At 38.9% G+C, this 16,913-nt stretch overlaps 1 protein-coding gene across 1 annotated transcript in view; it reads right to left on the reverse strand.

Annotated features, from left to right (window-relative positions):
* Nucleotides 1-1,984: 1,984 nt before the first annotated feature.
* ahnak (AHNAK nucleoprotein) overlaps nucleotides 1,985-16,913 on the reverse strand; it is a 33,205-nt gene continuing 18,276 nt past the window's right edge. Inside the window, exon 7 of the mRNA XM_028008188.1 lies at nucleotides 1,985-16,848. Within this exon, the coding sequence (XP_027863989.1) occupies nucleotides 2,930-16,848 (13,919 nt within the window). The 3' untranslated portion in view covers nucleotides 1,985-2,929. The remainder of the gene's footprint in view (nucleotides 16,849-16,913) is intronic.

Consider the following 16,913-nt stretch of genomic DNA (forward strand, 5'->3'; position numbering starts at 1 on the left):
TCATTCACTCCACCAGGCCCATTACAAATAGTTTGCATTTTATTGTTGACCACAAAGCCATGGATTTCAAAGAAATATTTAGTCCATCATATTTAAAGGTTTAAATGCTTGAATATTAATTTTTACATTAAATGTCTGCTTAAGACTGCTGAGCAGAGGGTGTTTTAAGGACGTTTTTGAAGAGGGCTAAATGATGGTGATGAATAATCTTGGGTTGTCACACTAAAATAACCCAGGTACAAAAGAGAGCTGCAATACAAAGTGAGTGACAGATGTCAGACACAACATGTAGGTCAAACACTAACATAAACATAAATACGTACATCCCAAAAATCATTTTAATTGAAGCTATTTGTCTTTTTTCTTAAGTTATTCATTAAAACTATTATCCAAATAAGACTTTCTCATTTTATTATTTCACAACAAATAAGGAGTGCAGGTGATTTGATTTTGTAATTCTTAATGTAAATTGAAATATCAACTTTGCACATGTGTGGAGCTCTCCATATTATACTTTAGTGCCATAGTCAATAACATCCAGACAATGGTGAAACCGCAGATATTACATGAGACAAGTAACCAATAACTTGTTGTCCCCAAATGAAAACAGTTCTTTCCTCTGCGCTGATGCCAAGATAAGAATCTCCCCCCATGATATGTCAAGCTCTACCGTCCAAACCTTTTCCAGCTGGTTTTGAGTCAGTTTAAATGATTCCCTATATAATACCAGAAAGAGCATAATATTTCTTCTTTACAATAAATCTGGATGTTCGTAGCTGATGGTTTTATATTGTGAAATAAAGTGCAACATAAGACAATCCTTCTATCAGTAGGTTATCTTACATACTGATGTAAGATATGTACAAAATTATCAAGAATTTTGTTAAACTTGATAAGGATCTTCAATTATAGGAACTAGAAATTTGTCAGTAATTTATAAACGTTGTGTGGTATATTTCTATTGTATGCAATATTCTCATAATATTTATTCCCATTCTTGTTGTCCAATAATGGACAACAATAGGAATCCCATCTTTAACTTTGTCTTTATGTACGTATGAAGCCATTGAGGAACGCAGTTACTTACTCTTATTTTTCCAACTATTCCTGGCTCAGAGCTTCCCTGTTTGGCTGTGTTTCTTTCAAAAATACTAATGTTGTTAGTGCTACCTAACTCTAATGGTTTGTTTTCTTTTGTAGAAATACTCCTGGAGTCGTGCTTGTATGTTTTTTTTCTTCAGTTGGCATTCTGTCTTGTTAGGTGGCTACCCGTCACCAGAGATGGCGCCATATACTGGCTCTACTGGAAGTTGTTCTTGTTAAAATGGAGTCCTTCCTTACCATTGTAGCCACATGTTTGCTCCACAGGAGAGAAGTCATGGACTTCATCCAATCTGCATAACAGTTTTATACCAATTACCCTTTTATGATTAATTGATTTTGACTGTTCTGAGTTGAATTTGTATAGTAGTGTGAATACATGAATATTATAAGTGTATTAATTGGATTGATTTGAATACAAATTTGGACCAAACTGGATTCAATATAATCATACATTACTTAAAGCTTTTTGTTTTCTAATGTGTGTTAAGACGGCATCGACTGTTAACGGGTTCTATATTTCTAAAATGAATTAAACTGAACTGAAATGTTGCCGCAATTGTAAACATGTATAGCACCACATATTCCATCTTGTTTTTATTCATTAAACAAATACCAACTGAAAAATAAAAATGTTTGTGAAAACTTAGGAATGACCTAAATATGAAAAACCATCAAACGTAAAGGTTGTAAGGAAAAACAAATAAACCATACCAGGTTTGTTGTTTATAATCCAGGTGTGTAAATGTATTTAATGTAAATTGTTATAGCTGCCCTGTAATTTTTTCATATATTTATGTAAAATAAAATTGTGACAGTACTCAAAAAATACTTATTACTCAGTTGACTCACAAAAACTGCAAATCAAGTTCAAAAACAAGAATAATCTCTATAAATCCATTTATTGCATTTAGTTGGCAGAATGCACACAGAAGCATGGATCCAAAAAATTATGCTCTCCATCAAATATCAATGGTATACATCTTTCTACCTGCAAAGAAGTTGTTTGAAAACAGATGATATTAAGATGTGACTGTGACATGACCGGAATAGGTGTCTATACAAAACAAAAAGTGTCAAAAATGAAATTAAATATAAAGGATTACTAACTGTTAGAATGTAAAAATGACAGGATTAAGAAACCAGTTTAAAATAAACAAAGCAATTTAATTTTTATTGTGACACAAAATTTTAGCAATTACAACTTTTCTTAAATGAAGAGACAGCAATCAGAAGTACACACAGCACTTCAAAGAATTTCCAAAAAGATTGTCCTTGCAATTATGCTATATACAAGTATATGAATCTTCAGAAGGTTGCCAAAATTACATTGCAAAAATACAATCTGCACTGACTACTATTGAAGCTTAGAAAAAAAAAAACATAATTGTACATGTACTAAAATGGAAACTAATTAAAATTGTGTTTCAAATGTGTGTAGAGCATTTTCCTTCGAAACAACTGTGATGTATGTTCTTTGCAGTAGACCCCTCGTTACGAATATGTAACAACCATTCAATAAAAATCATTCATTTAAAGAAGAAACAAAACGTATGACCTATAATTTTGTGTGATGCAATAGATTAATAAATCTGGACTATGTACAAAACAATATTCATTAATAAAAGTATACATTTATCTTATGTACAGTTTGAAGAATTTTTTAACAATCTAATTCTCTCCTATTTCATTTTCTTTAAAATTATCATTCATAGGTAAACAGAGATAATTGTGCATGTTCTATTAAATTTAAAAGAACTAAAGTTCAAAACTTATACTGCATTAGGAGATTGTATTTGAGTGCATGAAGGTTTAATTGATCTTACTATTATTTTTTTGGAGAAACCGATAGCTCAAGTTTTGGAAGCCTGAAAGCACCTCTTGATCCACTGTCACTGCTTGAGGAGGACGACAATCTAGATTTTTTCAGAGGTACAGAAGCATCTGTACTCCCCTCTATCTCTCCTTCATTGTCGTTTCCAAGTGTTACTTCGTATGAGCCCTTGGACTTAGATCCAAAACCTCCAAATGTGCCAAATTTTAATTTGCCTTTCTTGCCTTTGACCTTAGTTCCTCCTACATCTATTGAAATGTCACCACATTCAGCTCCTGAAAGAGCTGAAGGAGAGCTAGCTCCAAGAGAACCTTCATCACTGGCAGAGGAAGATCGGTGCTTTGATTTTTTAAATAGATCCAGTGAGGCTGACTTTCCCTTAGCTGACAAACTGACTCCAGATTCACCTTCCAGGTCTAATTTTCCACCCATCATTGCATCTGATTTTCCTTTTCCTGCAACATCTTGGCCTTCCACCTTAGGCTGAAGAATGCCAAACTTTGGCACTTTGATTTTTGGAAATAGTATTGTACCCTCTGGATACTGAAGGCCACTAGCTGATTGTCCTGAAGTTCTTGCACTAATCTCTGGACCTCCTTTGACATTAACATCAGGGCCTTCCAAACAAATCTTTGCACTGTCAGATGATACATTTGCATCGGGTGATTTAAATCCTTCAGCTAAAGATCCATCACCTTTTAGTTTTGGAGATTTAATATCTAGTTCTACATCAGGGAAATGAAGTTTACCAAAAAGAGGCTTCTTAGTGTTTGTCCCTTTCACATGAATATTCGGTGTGTCAATACCCTGGTCTACTTCTGGTGTTTTAATATCAGCTTCTTGCTTCCTTGCTTTTCCTTTCACTTTTGGAAGTTTGAACTTTCCCTTTTTCCCCTTCACATCTATGTCAGGGACATCAAGACTTGCTTCAGTGGAATCAAATTCTGGTCCTTTTATGTTTACTTCAGGTGCTTTAATGTTAAAGTCAGCTTTTGCAAAATTTACATCAACTTCTGATTCTGATGGGAGTGTGACTTTGGACATTTTAAAACCAACCTTGGGCCCTCCAGTATGAACCTTGGCATCCTTGATGTCAACATCAGGAGCTTTAAGATTCATGTCTACATCTGACATGGATAATTTTGGTCCTTTAATTTCAATGTCTGTTTTAGGAAAGTTAACATTAATTTCTTTTCCTTCAACATTTGAACCTTTCAGATTAATATCCCATTCGGGGCCTGATACAGTTGGCAGTTTTACTTTGGGTGCTTTAAAGTCTACTTTAGAGGAATCAACATCTATTTTGGCTTTGGAAAGGTTGATGTCAACACCTTGACTCCCTGTTTTGGGGCCTTTAAAGTCTAGTGATGTCATTTTTATTTTAGGGATTTCAAACCCATCTTTGCCACCACCAAGATCAACATGTGGACCTTTGATATCAACTTCAGGTGGTGTTATTTTTCCTGCTCCTTTGATTTCTGTCTTTGGTGCTTTGATATCAATATTAGTATCAGGGAGATTAACATTAACATTTCCTTTTGTTTTTGGCCCTGTAAGATTAATGTTTAAGTCTGGCAAGGTGGGTCCTGATACTGATGGAAGTTTAACATTGTGACTTGCCTCGGGGCCTTTAACATCAACTCCACCAATGTCAACTTTGGGGGTTACTGTATCAGCATTAACATTTGGAATGGTTAAAGTATCATTTGAATTTTCCAGCTGAGGTAGTTTGATGCCAAAAGCTGGTATCTTGATCTTGGGCATTTCTAATCCACCCTTCAGTCCCTCAACTTCAAACTTTGGACCTTTTATATTGGCTTCTTTCAGGTTTAGATCTACATCTGGAACTGACACATTCAAATCCCCTTTAAGTTTTGGACCTGTCAGATTTAAATCCACATCTTTTAATCCTTTACGTTTTCCACTGTGAATATCGACATCAAATCCTGCTCCTGCTGACGTGACATCTGAGGTTTTTATGTCAATTGCAGATTTTGAAGGATCAGCTTCTGGCATGTCAACATTTGGGCCCTTGAGGCCAAATTTTGGGATCTTAAATTTGGGACTTTTAGATTTTGAACCAGACAAACCAATGTCAACATCAAGTCCCTCTCGGCTCCCAGTCTTTCCTTTAATGTTGACATCTCCATGCTCCAGTTTAATATCAGGTTCTGAGGTCTTTATCTTTGGACTCTTGAATCCAACCTTTGGCATTTTAAACTTAGATTTTTTCGGAGTGACTTCCAAGACATCAATGTCTTTCAGTTCAGCTTTTGGAAATTGACCCTCTCCTTTAAATTCGCCCTTTAATTTCGATCCCTTCAGATTTATGTCAACATTTGGTAGTGCGGGTTTGGAACCAGGTATCGTTGGAAACTTTGGTGGTTCACTACTATGCTTTAGATCAATATCAAGACTTGGAACATTGGTTTTAACTGTTGCACCTTTGACGTCAATTTCAGGTGATTTGATATCTCCTTTGATCTTTGGACCTGAAACATCCATGTCACCTTTGAGTTTGGGGCCTTTCAAGTTCAAATCCACATCTGGCATGGATATTTTTGGTCCAGATATGCTTGGCATGTTGAATTTGGGACCTTTCAGTTTGGCATTTGGGCCCTTAATGTCAAGGGCTGCTCCTTCAATATCAACATCTGGTGCTTTCACATCAATATCTGCCTTGGGGAGGTTGATGTCAACATCTGGACCTTCCACTTTGGGACCTTTTAAGCCAAATGATGGCATCTTGAATTTAGGCATTTTCAATCCACCTTTGGGACCCTCCATGTCAAAATCTGGGCCTTCAATGTCCACCTCGGGACCCTTGAGATCTCCTTTAATCTTTGGCATTTTAACATCCAGATCCCCTTCAACCTTAGGACCTTTCAGATTAATGTCAACATCTGGAACATCAACATTTGGACCTTTCAAATTTAGTGAAGGCATTTTTATTTTAGGCATTTCAAATCCTCCCTTTGGTCCTTCAATATCAACTTCTGGACCTTTGATGTCTAATTCAGGTGATTTGATATCTCCTTTGATCTTTGGACCTGAAACATCCATGTCACCTTTGAGTTTGGGGCCTTTCAAATTGAAATCCACATCTGGCATGGATATTTTTGGTCCAGATATGCTTGGCATGTTGAATTTGGGACCTTTCAGTTTGGCATTTGGCCCCTTAATGTCAAGCTCTGCTCCTTCGATATCAACATCTGGTCCTTTCACATCAATATCTGCCTTGGGGAGGTTGATGTCAACATCTGGACCTTCCACATTGGGACCTTTTAAGCCAAATGATGGCATCTTGAATTTAGGCATTTTCAATCCACCTTTGGGACCCTCACTGTCAAAATCTGGGCCTTCAATGTCCACCTCGGAACCTTTGAGATCTCCTTTAATCTTTGGCATTTTAACATCCAGATCACCTTCAACCTTAGGACCTTTCAGATTGATGTCAACATCTGGAATATCAACCTTTGGACCTTTCAAATTTAGTGATGGCATTTTTATTTTAGGCATTTCAAATCCTCCCTTTGGTCCTTCAATATCAACTTCCGGACCTTTGATGTCTATTTGAGGTGATTTGATATCTCCTTTGATCTTTGGACCTGAAACATCCATGTCACCTTTGAGTTTGGGGCTTTTCAAGTTGAAATCCACATCTGGCATGGATATTTTTGGTCCAGATATGCTTGGCATGTTGAATTTGGGACCTTTCAGTTTGGCATTTGGTCCCTTAATGTCAAGGTCTGCTCCTTCGATATCAACATCTGGTGCTTTCACATCAATATCTGCCTTGGGGATGTTGATGTCAACATCTGGACCTTCCCCTTTGGGACCTTTCATTCCAAATGACGGCATCTTGAATTTAGGCATTTTGAAACCACCTTTGTGACCCTCAATGTCAAAATCTGGGCCTTCAATATTCACCTCTGGACCTTTCAGATCTCCTTTAATCTTTGGCAGATTAACATCCACATCCCCTTCACTCTTAGGACCTTTCAGATTAATGTCAACATCTGGCATATCAACTTTTGGACCTTTCAAATTTAGTGATGGCATTTTTATTTTAGGCATTTCAAATCCTCCCTTTGGTCCTTCAATATCAAATTCTGGACCTTTGATGTCTATTTCAGGTGATTTGATATCTCCTTTGATTTTTGGACCTGAAACATCCATGTCACCTTTGAGTTTTGGGCCTTTCAAATTGAAATCCACGTCTGGCATGGATATTTTTGGTCCAGATATGCTTGGCATGTTGAATTTGGGACCTTTCAGTTTGGCATTTGGTCCCTTAATGTCAAGGTCTGCTCCTTCAATATCAACATCTGGTGCTTTAACATCAATATCTGCCTTGGGGATGTTGATGTCAACATCTGGACCTTCCCCTTTGGGACCTTTCATTCCAAATGACGGCATCTTGAATTTAGGCATTTTGAAACCACCTTTGTGACCCTCAATGTCAAAATCTGGGCCTTCAATGTCCACCTCTGGTCCTTTTAGATCTCCTTTAATCTTTGGCAGATTAACATCCACGTCCCCTTCAACCTTAGGACCTTTCAGATTAATGTCAACATCTGGCATATCGACTTTTGGACCTTTCAAATTTAGTGATGGCATTTTTATTTTAGGCATTTCAAATCCTCCCTTTGGTCCTTCAATATCAACTTCTGGACCTTTGATGTCTATTTGAGGTGATTTGATATCTCCTTTGATTTTTGGACCTGAAACATCCATGTCACCTTTGAGTTTTGGGCCTTTCAAATTGAAATCCACGTCTGGCATGGATATATTTGGTCCAGATATGCTTGGCATGTTGAATTTGGGACCTTTCAGTTTGGCATTTGGTCCCTTAATGTCAAGTTCTGCTCCTTCAATATCAACATCTGGTGCTTTAACATCAATATCTGCCTTGGGGATGTTGATGTCAACATCTGGACCTTCCCCTTTGGGACCTTTCATTCCAAATGACGGCATCTTGAATTTAGGCATTTTGAAACCACCTTTGTGACCCTCAATGTCAAAATCTGGGCCTTCAATGTCCACCTCTGGTCCTTTTAGATCTCCTTTAATCTTTGGCAGATTAACATCCACGTCCCCTTCAACCTTAGGACCTTTCAGATTAATGTCAACATCTGGCATATCAACTTTTGGACCTTTCAAATTTAGTGATGGCATTTTTATTTTAGGCATTTCAAATCCTCCCTTTGGTCCTTCAATATCAACGTCTGGACCTTTGATGTCTATTTGAGGTGATTTGATATCTCCTTTGATCTTTGGACCTGAAACATCCATGTCACCTTTGAGTTTGGGGCCTTTCAAGTTGAAATCCACATCTGGCATGGATATTTTTGGTCCAGATATGCTTGGCATGTTGAATTTGGGACCTTTCAGTTTGGCATTTGGTCCCTTAATGTCAAGGTCTGCTCCTTCAATATCAACATCTGGTGCTTTCACATCAATATCTGCCTTGGGGATGTTGATGTCAACATCTGGACCTTCCCCTTTGGGACCTTTCATTCCAAATGACGGCATCTTGAATTTAGGCATTTTGAAACCACCTTTGTGACCTTCAATGTCAAAATCTGGGCCTTCAATGTCCACCTCTGGACCTTTTAGATCTCCTTTAATCTTTGGCAGATTAACATCCACGTCCCCTTCAACCTTAGGACCTTTCAGATTAATGTCAACATCTGGCATGTCAACTTTTGGACCTTTCAAATTTAGTGATGGCATTTTTATTTTAGGCATTTCAAATCCTCCCTTTGGTCCTTCAATATCAACGTCTGGACCTTTGATGTCTATTTGAGGTGATTTGATATCTCCTTTGATCTTTGGACCTGAAACATCCATGTCACCTTTGAATTTGGGGCTTTTCAAGTTGAAATCCACATCTGGCATGGATATATTTGGTCCAGATATGCTTGGCATGTTGAATTTGGGACCTTTCAGTTTGGCATTTGGTCCCTTAATGTCAAGGTCTGCTCCTTCAATATCAACATCTGGTGCTTTAACATCAATATCTGCCTTGGGGATGTTGATGTCAACATCTGGAACTTCCCCTTTGGGACCTTTCATTCCAAATGACGGCATCTTGAATTTAGGCATTTTGAAACCACCTTTGTGACCCTCAATGTCAAAATCTGGGCCTTCAATGTCCACCTCTGGTCCTTTTAGATCTCCTTTAATCTTTGGCAGATTAACATCCACGTCCCCTTCAACCTTAGGACCTTTCAGATTAATGTCAACATCTGGCATATCAACTTTTGGACCTTTCAAATTTAGTGATGGCATTTTTATTTTAGGCATTTCAAATCCTCCCTTTGGTCCTTCAATATCAACTTCTGGACCTTTGATGTCTATTTCAGGTGATTTGATATCTCCTTTGATTTTTGGACCTGAAACATCCATGTCACCTTTGAGTTTTGGGCCTTTCAAATTGAAATCCACGTCTGGCATGGATATTTTTGGTCCAGATATGCTTGGCATGTTGAATTTTGGACCTTTCAGTTTGGCATTTGGTCCCTTAATGTCAAGGTCTGCTCCTTCAATATCAACATCTGGTGCTTTCACATCAATATCTGCCTTGGGGATGTTGATGTCAACATCTGGACCTTCCCCTTTGGGACCTTTCATTCCAAATGACGGCATCTTGAATTTAGGCATTTTGAAACCACCTTTGTGACCCTCAATGTCAAAATCTGGGCCTTCAATGTCCACCTCTGGTCCTTTTAGATCTCCTTTAATCTTTGGCAGATTAACATCCACGTCCCCTTCAACCTTAGGACCTTTCAGATTAATGTCAACATCTGGCATATCAACTTTTGGACCTTTCAAATTTAGTGATGGCATTTTTATTTTAGGCATTTCAAATCCTCCCTTTGGTCCTTCAATATCAACGTCTGGACCTTTGATGTCTATTTGAGGTGATTTGATATCTCCTTTGATCTTTGGACCTGAAACATCCATGTCACCTTTGAGTTTTGGGCCTTTCAAGTTGAAATCCACATCTGGCATGGATATTTTTGGTCCAGATATGCTTGGCATGTTGAATTTGGGACCTTTCAGTTTGGCATTTGGTCCCTTAATGTCAAGGTCTGCTCCTTCAATATCAACATCTGGTGCTTTCACATCAATATCTGCCTTGGGGATGTTGATGTCAACATCTGGACCTTCCCCTTTGGGACCTTTCATTCCAAATGACGGCATCTTGAATTTAGGCATTTTGAAACCACCTTTGTGACCTTCAATGTCAAAATCTGGGCCTTCAATGTCCACCTCTGGACCTTTTAGATCTCCTTTAATCATTGGCAGATTAACATCCACGTCCCCTTCAACCTTAGGACCTTTCAGATTAATGTCAACATCTGGCATATCAACTTTTGGACCTTTCAAATTTAGTGATGGCATTTTTATTTTAGGCATTTCAAATCCTCCCTTTGGTCCTTCAATATCAACGTCTGGACCTTTGATGTCTATTTGAGGTGTTTTGATATCTCCTTTGATCTTTGGACCTGAAACATCCATGTCACCTTTGAGTTTGGGGCTTTTCAAGTTGAAATCCACATCTGGCATGGATATTTTTGGTCCAGATATGCTTGGCATGTTGAATTTGGGACCTTTCAGTTTGGCATTTGGTCCCTTAATGTCAAGGTCTGCTCCTTCAATATCAACATCTGGTGCTTTAACATCAATATCTGCCTTGGGGATGTTGATGTCAACATCTGGACCTTCCCCTTTGGGACCTTTCATTCCAAATGACGGCATCTTGAATTTAGGCATTTTGAAACCACTGTTGTGACTCTCAATGTCAAAATCTGGGCCTTCAATGTCCACCTCTGGTCCTTTTAGATCCCCTTTAATCTTTGGCAGGTTAACATCCACGTCCCCTTCAACCTTAGGACCTTTCAGATTAATGTCAACATCTGGCATATCAACTTTTGGACCTTTCAAATTTAGTGATGGCATTTTTATTTTAGGCATTTCAAATCCTCCCTTTGGTCCTTCAATATCAACTTCTGGACCTTTGATGTCTATTTGAGGTGATTTGATATCTCCTTTGATCTTTGGACCTGAAACATCCATGTCACCTTTGAGTTTGGGGCTTTTCAAGTTGAAATCCACATCTGGCATGGATATTTTTGGTCCAGATATGCTTGGCATGTTGAATTTGGGACCTTTCAGTTTGGCATTTGGTCCCTTAATGTCAAGGTCTGCTCCTTCAATATCAACATCTGGTGCTTTAACATCAATATCTGCCTTGGGGATGTTGATGTCAACATCTGGACCTTCCCCTTTGGGACCTTTCATACCAAATGACGGCATCTTGAATTTAGGCATTTTGAAACCACCTTTGTGACCCTCAATGTCAAAATCTGGGCCTTCAATATCCACCTCTGGACCTTTCAGATCTCCTTTAACCTTTGGCAGATTAACATCCACGTCCCCTTCAACCTTAGGACCTTTCAGATTTATGTCAACATCTGGCATGTCAACTTTTGGACCTTTCAAATTTAGTGAAGGCATATTTATTTTAGGCATTTCAAATCCTCCCTTTGGTCCTTCAATATCAACTTCTGGACCTTTGATGTCTATTTGAGGTGATTTGATATCTCCTTTGATCTTTGGACCTGAAACATCCATGTCACCTTTGAGTTTTGGGTCTTTCAAGTTGAAATCCACATCTGGCATGGATATTTTTGGTCCAGATATGCTTGGCATGTTGAATTTGGGACCTTTCAGTTTGGCATTTGGTCCCTTGATGTCAACGTCTGCTTTTTCTATATTAACCTCAGGTGTTTTCATATCAATATCTGGCATAGAAACCTTTGGACTTGTAATCTTTGGCATTCTGAATTTCTTTCCTTTTCCTTTTATGTTTAAATCTGCAGCTTTTATGTCAATATTTGATTTAGGGAGATTGACATCAACATCAGCAGCATCTGCTTTAGATCCTTTAAAACCAAATGATGGCATCTTGAATTTAGGCATCTTGAACCCACTTTTGTGCACCTCAATGTCAACGTCTGGGCCTTCAATATCCAACTCGGGACCTTTTAGATCTCCTTTAATCTTTGGCAGATTAACATCCAGATCCTCTTCAGCCTTAGGACCTTTCAGATTAATGTCAACATCTGGCATATCAACTTTTGGACCTTTCAAATTTAGTGATGGCATTTTTATTTTAGGCATTTCAAATCCTCCCTTTGGTCCTTCAATATCAACGTCTGGACCTTTGATGTCTATTTGAGGTGATTTGATATCTCCTTTGATCTTTGGACCTGAAACATCCATGTCACCTTTGAGTTTTGGGCCTTTCAAGTTGAAATCCACATCTGGCATGGATATTTTTGGTCCAGATATGCTTGGCATGTTGAATTTGGGACCTTTCAGTTTGGCATTTGGTCCCTTAATGTCAAGGTCTGCTCCTTCAATATCAACATCTGGTGCTTTCACATCAATATCTGCCTTGGGGATGTTGATGTCAACATCTGGACCTTCCCCTTTGGGACCTTTCATTCCAAATGACGGCATCTTGAATTTAGGCATTTTGAAACCACCTTTGTGACCTTCAATGTCAAAATCTGGGCCTTCAATGTCCACCTCTGGACCTTTTAGATCTCCTTTAATCTTTGGCAGATTAACATCCACGTCCTCTTCAACCTTAGGACCTTTCAGATTAATGTCAACATCTGGCATATCAACTTTTGGACCTTTCAAATTTAGTGATGGCATTTTTATTTTAGGCATTTCAAATCCTCCCTTTGGTGCTTCAATATCAACGTCTGGACCTTTGATGTCTATTTGAGGTGATTTGATATCTCCTTTGATCTTTGGACCTGAAACATCCATGTCACCTTTGAGTTTAGGGCCTTTCAAGTTGAAATCCAAATCTGGCATGGATATTTTCGGTCCAGATATGCTTGGCATGTTGAATTTGGGACCTTTCAGTTTGGCATTTGGTCCCTTAATGTCAAGGTCTGCTCCTTCGATATCAATATCTGGTGCTTTCACATCAACATCTGCCTTAGGGAGGTTGATGTCAACATCTGGACCTTCTAGTTTGGCACCCTTTGAACCAAATGACGGCATCTTGAATTTAGGCATTTTTAGTCCACCCTTAGGACCTTCAATTTCAACATCTGGGCCTTCAATGTCCACCTCTGGACCTTTTAGATCTCCTTTAATCTTTGGCATTTTAATATCCAGATCCCCTTCAACCTTGGGACCTTTTAGATTTATGTCAACATCTGGGATATCAACTTTTGGACCTTTCAAATTTAGTGATGGCATTTTTATTTTAGGCATTTCAAATCCTCCCTTTGGTCCTTCAATATCAACTTCTGGACCTTTGATGTCTATTTGAGGTGATTTGATATCTCCTTTGATCTTTGGACCTGAAACATCCATGTCACCTTTGAGTTTTTGGCCTTTCAAGTTTAAATCCACATCTGGCATGGATATCTTTGGTCCAGATATGCTTGGCATGTTGAATTTGGGACCTTTCAGTTTGGCATTTGGTCCCTTAATGTCAAGGTCTGCCCCTTCAATATCAACATCTGGTGCTTTCACATCAATATCTGCCTTGGGGATGTTGATGTCAACATCTGGACCTTCCCCTTTGGTACCTTTCATACCAAATGACGGCATCTTGAATTTAGGCATTTTGAAACCACCTTTGTGACCCTCCATGTCAAAATCTGGGCCTTCAAAATCCACCTCTGGACCTTTCAGATCTCCTTTAATCTTTGGCAGATTAACATCCACGTCCCCTTCAACCTTAGGACCTTTCAGATTTATGTCAACATCTGGCATGTCAACTTTTGGACCTTTCAAATTTAGTGAAGGCATTTTTATTTTAGGCATTTCAAATCCTCCCTTTGGTCCTTCAATATCAACTTCTGGACCTTTGATGTCTATTTGAGGTGATTTGATATCTCCTTTGATCTTTGGACCTGAAACATCCATGTCACCTTTGAGTTTGGGGCCTTTCAAATTGAAATCCACATCTGGCATGGATATTTTTGGTCCAGATATGCTTGGCATGTTGAATTTGGGCCCTTTCAGTTTGGCATTTGGTCCCTTAATGTCAAGGTCTGCTCCTTCGATATCAACATCTGGTGCTTTCACATCAACATCTGCCTTAGGGAGGTTGATGTCAACATCTGGACCTTCTAGTTTGGCACCCTTTGAACCAAATGACGGCATCTTGAATTTAGGCATTTTTAGTCCACCCTTAGGACCTTCAATTTCAACATCTGGGCCTTCAATGTCCACCTCTGGACCTTTTAGATCTCCTTTAATCTTTGGCATTTTAATATCCACGTCCCCTTCAACCTTGGGACCTTTTAGATTTATGTCAACATCTGGGATATCAACTTTTGGACCTTTCAAATTTAGTGATGGCATTTTTATTTTAGGCATTTCAAATCCTCCCTTTGGTCCTTCAATATCAACTTCTGGACCTTTGATGTCTATTTGAGGTGATTTGATATCTCCTTTGATCTTTGGACCTGAAACATCCATGTCACCTTTGAGTTTTTGGCCTTTCAAGTTTAAATCCACATCTGGCATGGATATCTTTGGTCCAGATATGCTTGGCATGTTGAATTTGGGACCTTTCAGTTTGGCATTTGGTCCCTTAATGTCAAGGTCTGCCCCTTCAATATCAACATCTGGTGCTTTCACATCAATATCTGCCTTGGGGATGTTGATGTCAACATCTGGACCTTCCCCTTTGGTACCTTTCATACCAAATGACGGCATCTTGAATTTAGGCATTTTGAAACCACCTTTGTGACCCTCCATGTCAAAATCTGGGCCTTCAAAATCCACCTCTGGACCTTTCAGATCTCCTTTAATCTTTGGCAGATTAACATCCACGTCCCCTTCAACCTTAGGACCTTTCAGATTTATGTCAACATCTGGCATGTCAACTTTTGGACCTTTCAAATTTAGTGAAGGCATTTTTATTTTAGGCATTTCAAATCCTCCCTTTGGTCCTTCAATATCAACTTCTGGACCTTTGATGTCTATTTGAGGTGATTTGATATCTCCTTTGATCTTTGGACCTGAAACATCCATGTCACCTTTGAGTTTGGGGCCTTTCAAATTGAAATCCACATCTGGCATGGATATTTTTGGTCCAGATATGCTTGGCATGTTGAATTTGGGCCCTTTCAGTTTGGCATTTGGTCCCTTAATGTCAAGGTCTGCTCCTTCGATATCAACATCTGGTGCTTTCACATCAACATCTGCCTTAGGGAGGTTGATGTCAACATCTGGACCTTCTAGTTTGGCACCCTTTGAACCAAATGACGGCATCTTGAATTTAGGCATTTTTAGTCCACCCTTAGGACCTTCAATTTCAACATCTGGGCCTTCAATGTCCACCTCTGGACCTTTTAGATCTCCTTTAATCTTTGGCATTTTAATATCCACGTCCCCTTCAACCTTGGGACCTTTTAGATTTATGTCAACATCTGGGATATCAACTTTTGGACCTTTCAAATTTAGTGATGGCATTTTTATTTTAGGCATTTCAAATCCTCCCTTTGGTCCTTCAATATCAACTTCTGGACCTTTGATGTCTATTTGAGGTGATTTGATATCTCCTTTGATCTTTGGACCTGAAACATCCATGTCACCTTTGAGTTTTTGGCCTTTCAAGTTTAAATCCACATCTGGCATGGATATCTTTGGTCCAGATATGCTTGGCATGTTGAATTTGGGACCTTTCAGTTTGGCATTTGGTCCCTTAATGTCAAGGTCTGCCCCTTCAATATCAACATCTGGTGCTTTCACATCAATATCTGCCTTGGGGATGTTGATGTCAACATCTGGACCTTCCCCTTTGGTACCTTTCATACCAAATGACGGCATCTTGAATTTAGGCATTTTGAAACCACCTTTGTGACCCTCCATGTCAAAATCTGGGCCTTCAAAATCCACCTCTGGACCTTTCAGATCTCCTTTAATCTTTGGCAGATTAACATCCACGTCCCCTTCAACCTTAGGACCTTTCAGATTTATGTCAACATCTGGCATGTCAACTTTTGGACCTTTCAAATTTAGTGAAGGTATTTTTATTTTAGGCATTTCAAATCCTCCCTTTGGTCCTTCAATATCAACTTCTGGACCTTTGATGTCTATTTGAGGTGATTTGATATCTCCTTTGATCTTTGGACCTGAAACATCCATGTCACCTTTGAGTTTGGGGCCTTTCAAATTGAAATCCACATCTGGCATGGATATTTTTGGTCCAGATATGCTTGGCATGTTGAATTTGGGCCCTTTCAGTTTGGCATTTGGTCCCTTAATGTCAAGGTCTGCTCCTTCGATATCAACATCTGGTGCTTTCACATCAACATCTGCCTTAGGGAGGTTGATGTCAACATCTGGACCTTCTAGTTTGGCACCCTTTGAACCAAATGACGGCATCTTAAATTTAGGCATTTTTAGTCCACCCTTAGGACCTTCAATTTCAACATCTGGGCCTTCAATGTCCACCTCTGGACCTTTTAGATCTCCTTTAATCTTTGGCATTTTAATATCCACGTCCCCTTCAACCTTGGGACCTTTTAGATTTATGTCAACATCTGGGATATCAACTTTTGGACCTTTCAAATTTAGTGATGGCATTTTTATTTTAGGCATTTCAAATCCTCCCTTTGGTCCTTCAATATCAACTTCTGGACCTTTGATGTCTATTTGAGGTGATTTGATATCTCCTTTGATCTTTGGACCTGAAACATCCATGTCACCTTTGAGTTTTTGGCCTTTCAAGTTTAAATCCACATCTGGCATGGATATCTTTGGTCCAGATATGCTTGGCATGTTGAATTTGGGACCTTTCAGTTTGGCATTTGGTCCCTTAATGTCAAGGTCTGCCCCTTCAATATCAACATCTGGTGCTTTCACATCAATATCTGCCTTGGGGATGTTGATGTCAACATCTGGACCTTCCCCTTTGGTACCT

This window comes from Xiphophorus couchianus, chromosome 23 (assembly GCF_001444195.1).
Source record: "Xiphophorus couchianus chromosome 23, X_couchianus-1.0, whole genome shotgun sequence".
NCBI lineage: Eukaryota > Metazoa > Chordata > Actinopteri > Cyprinodontiformes > Poeciliidae > Xiphophorus > Xiphophorus couchianus.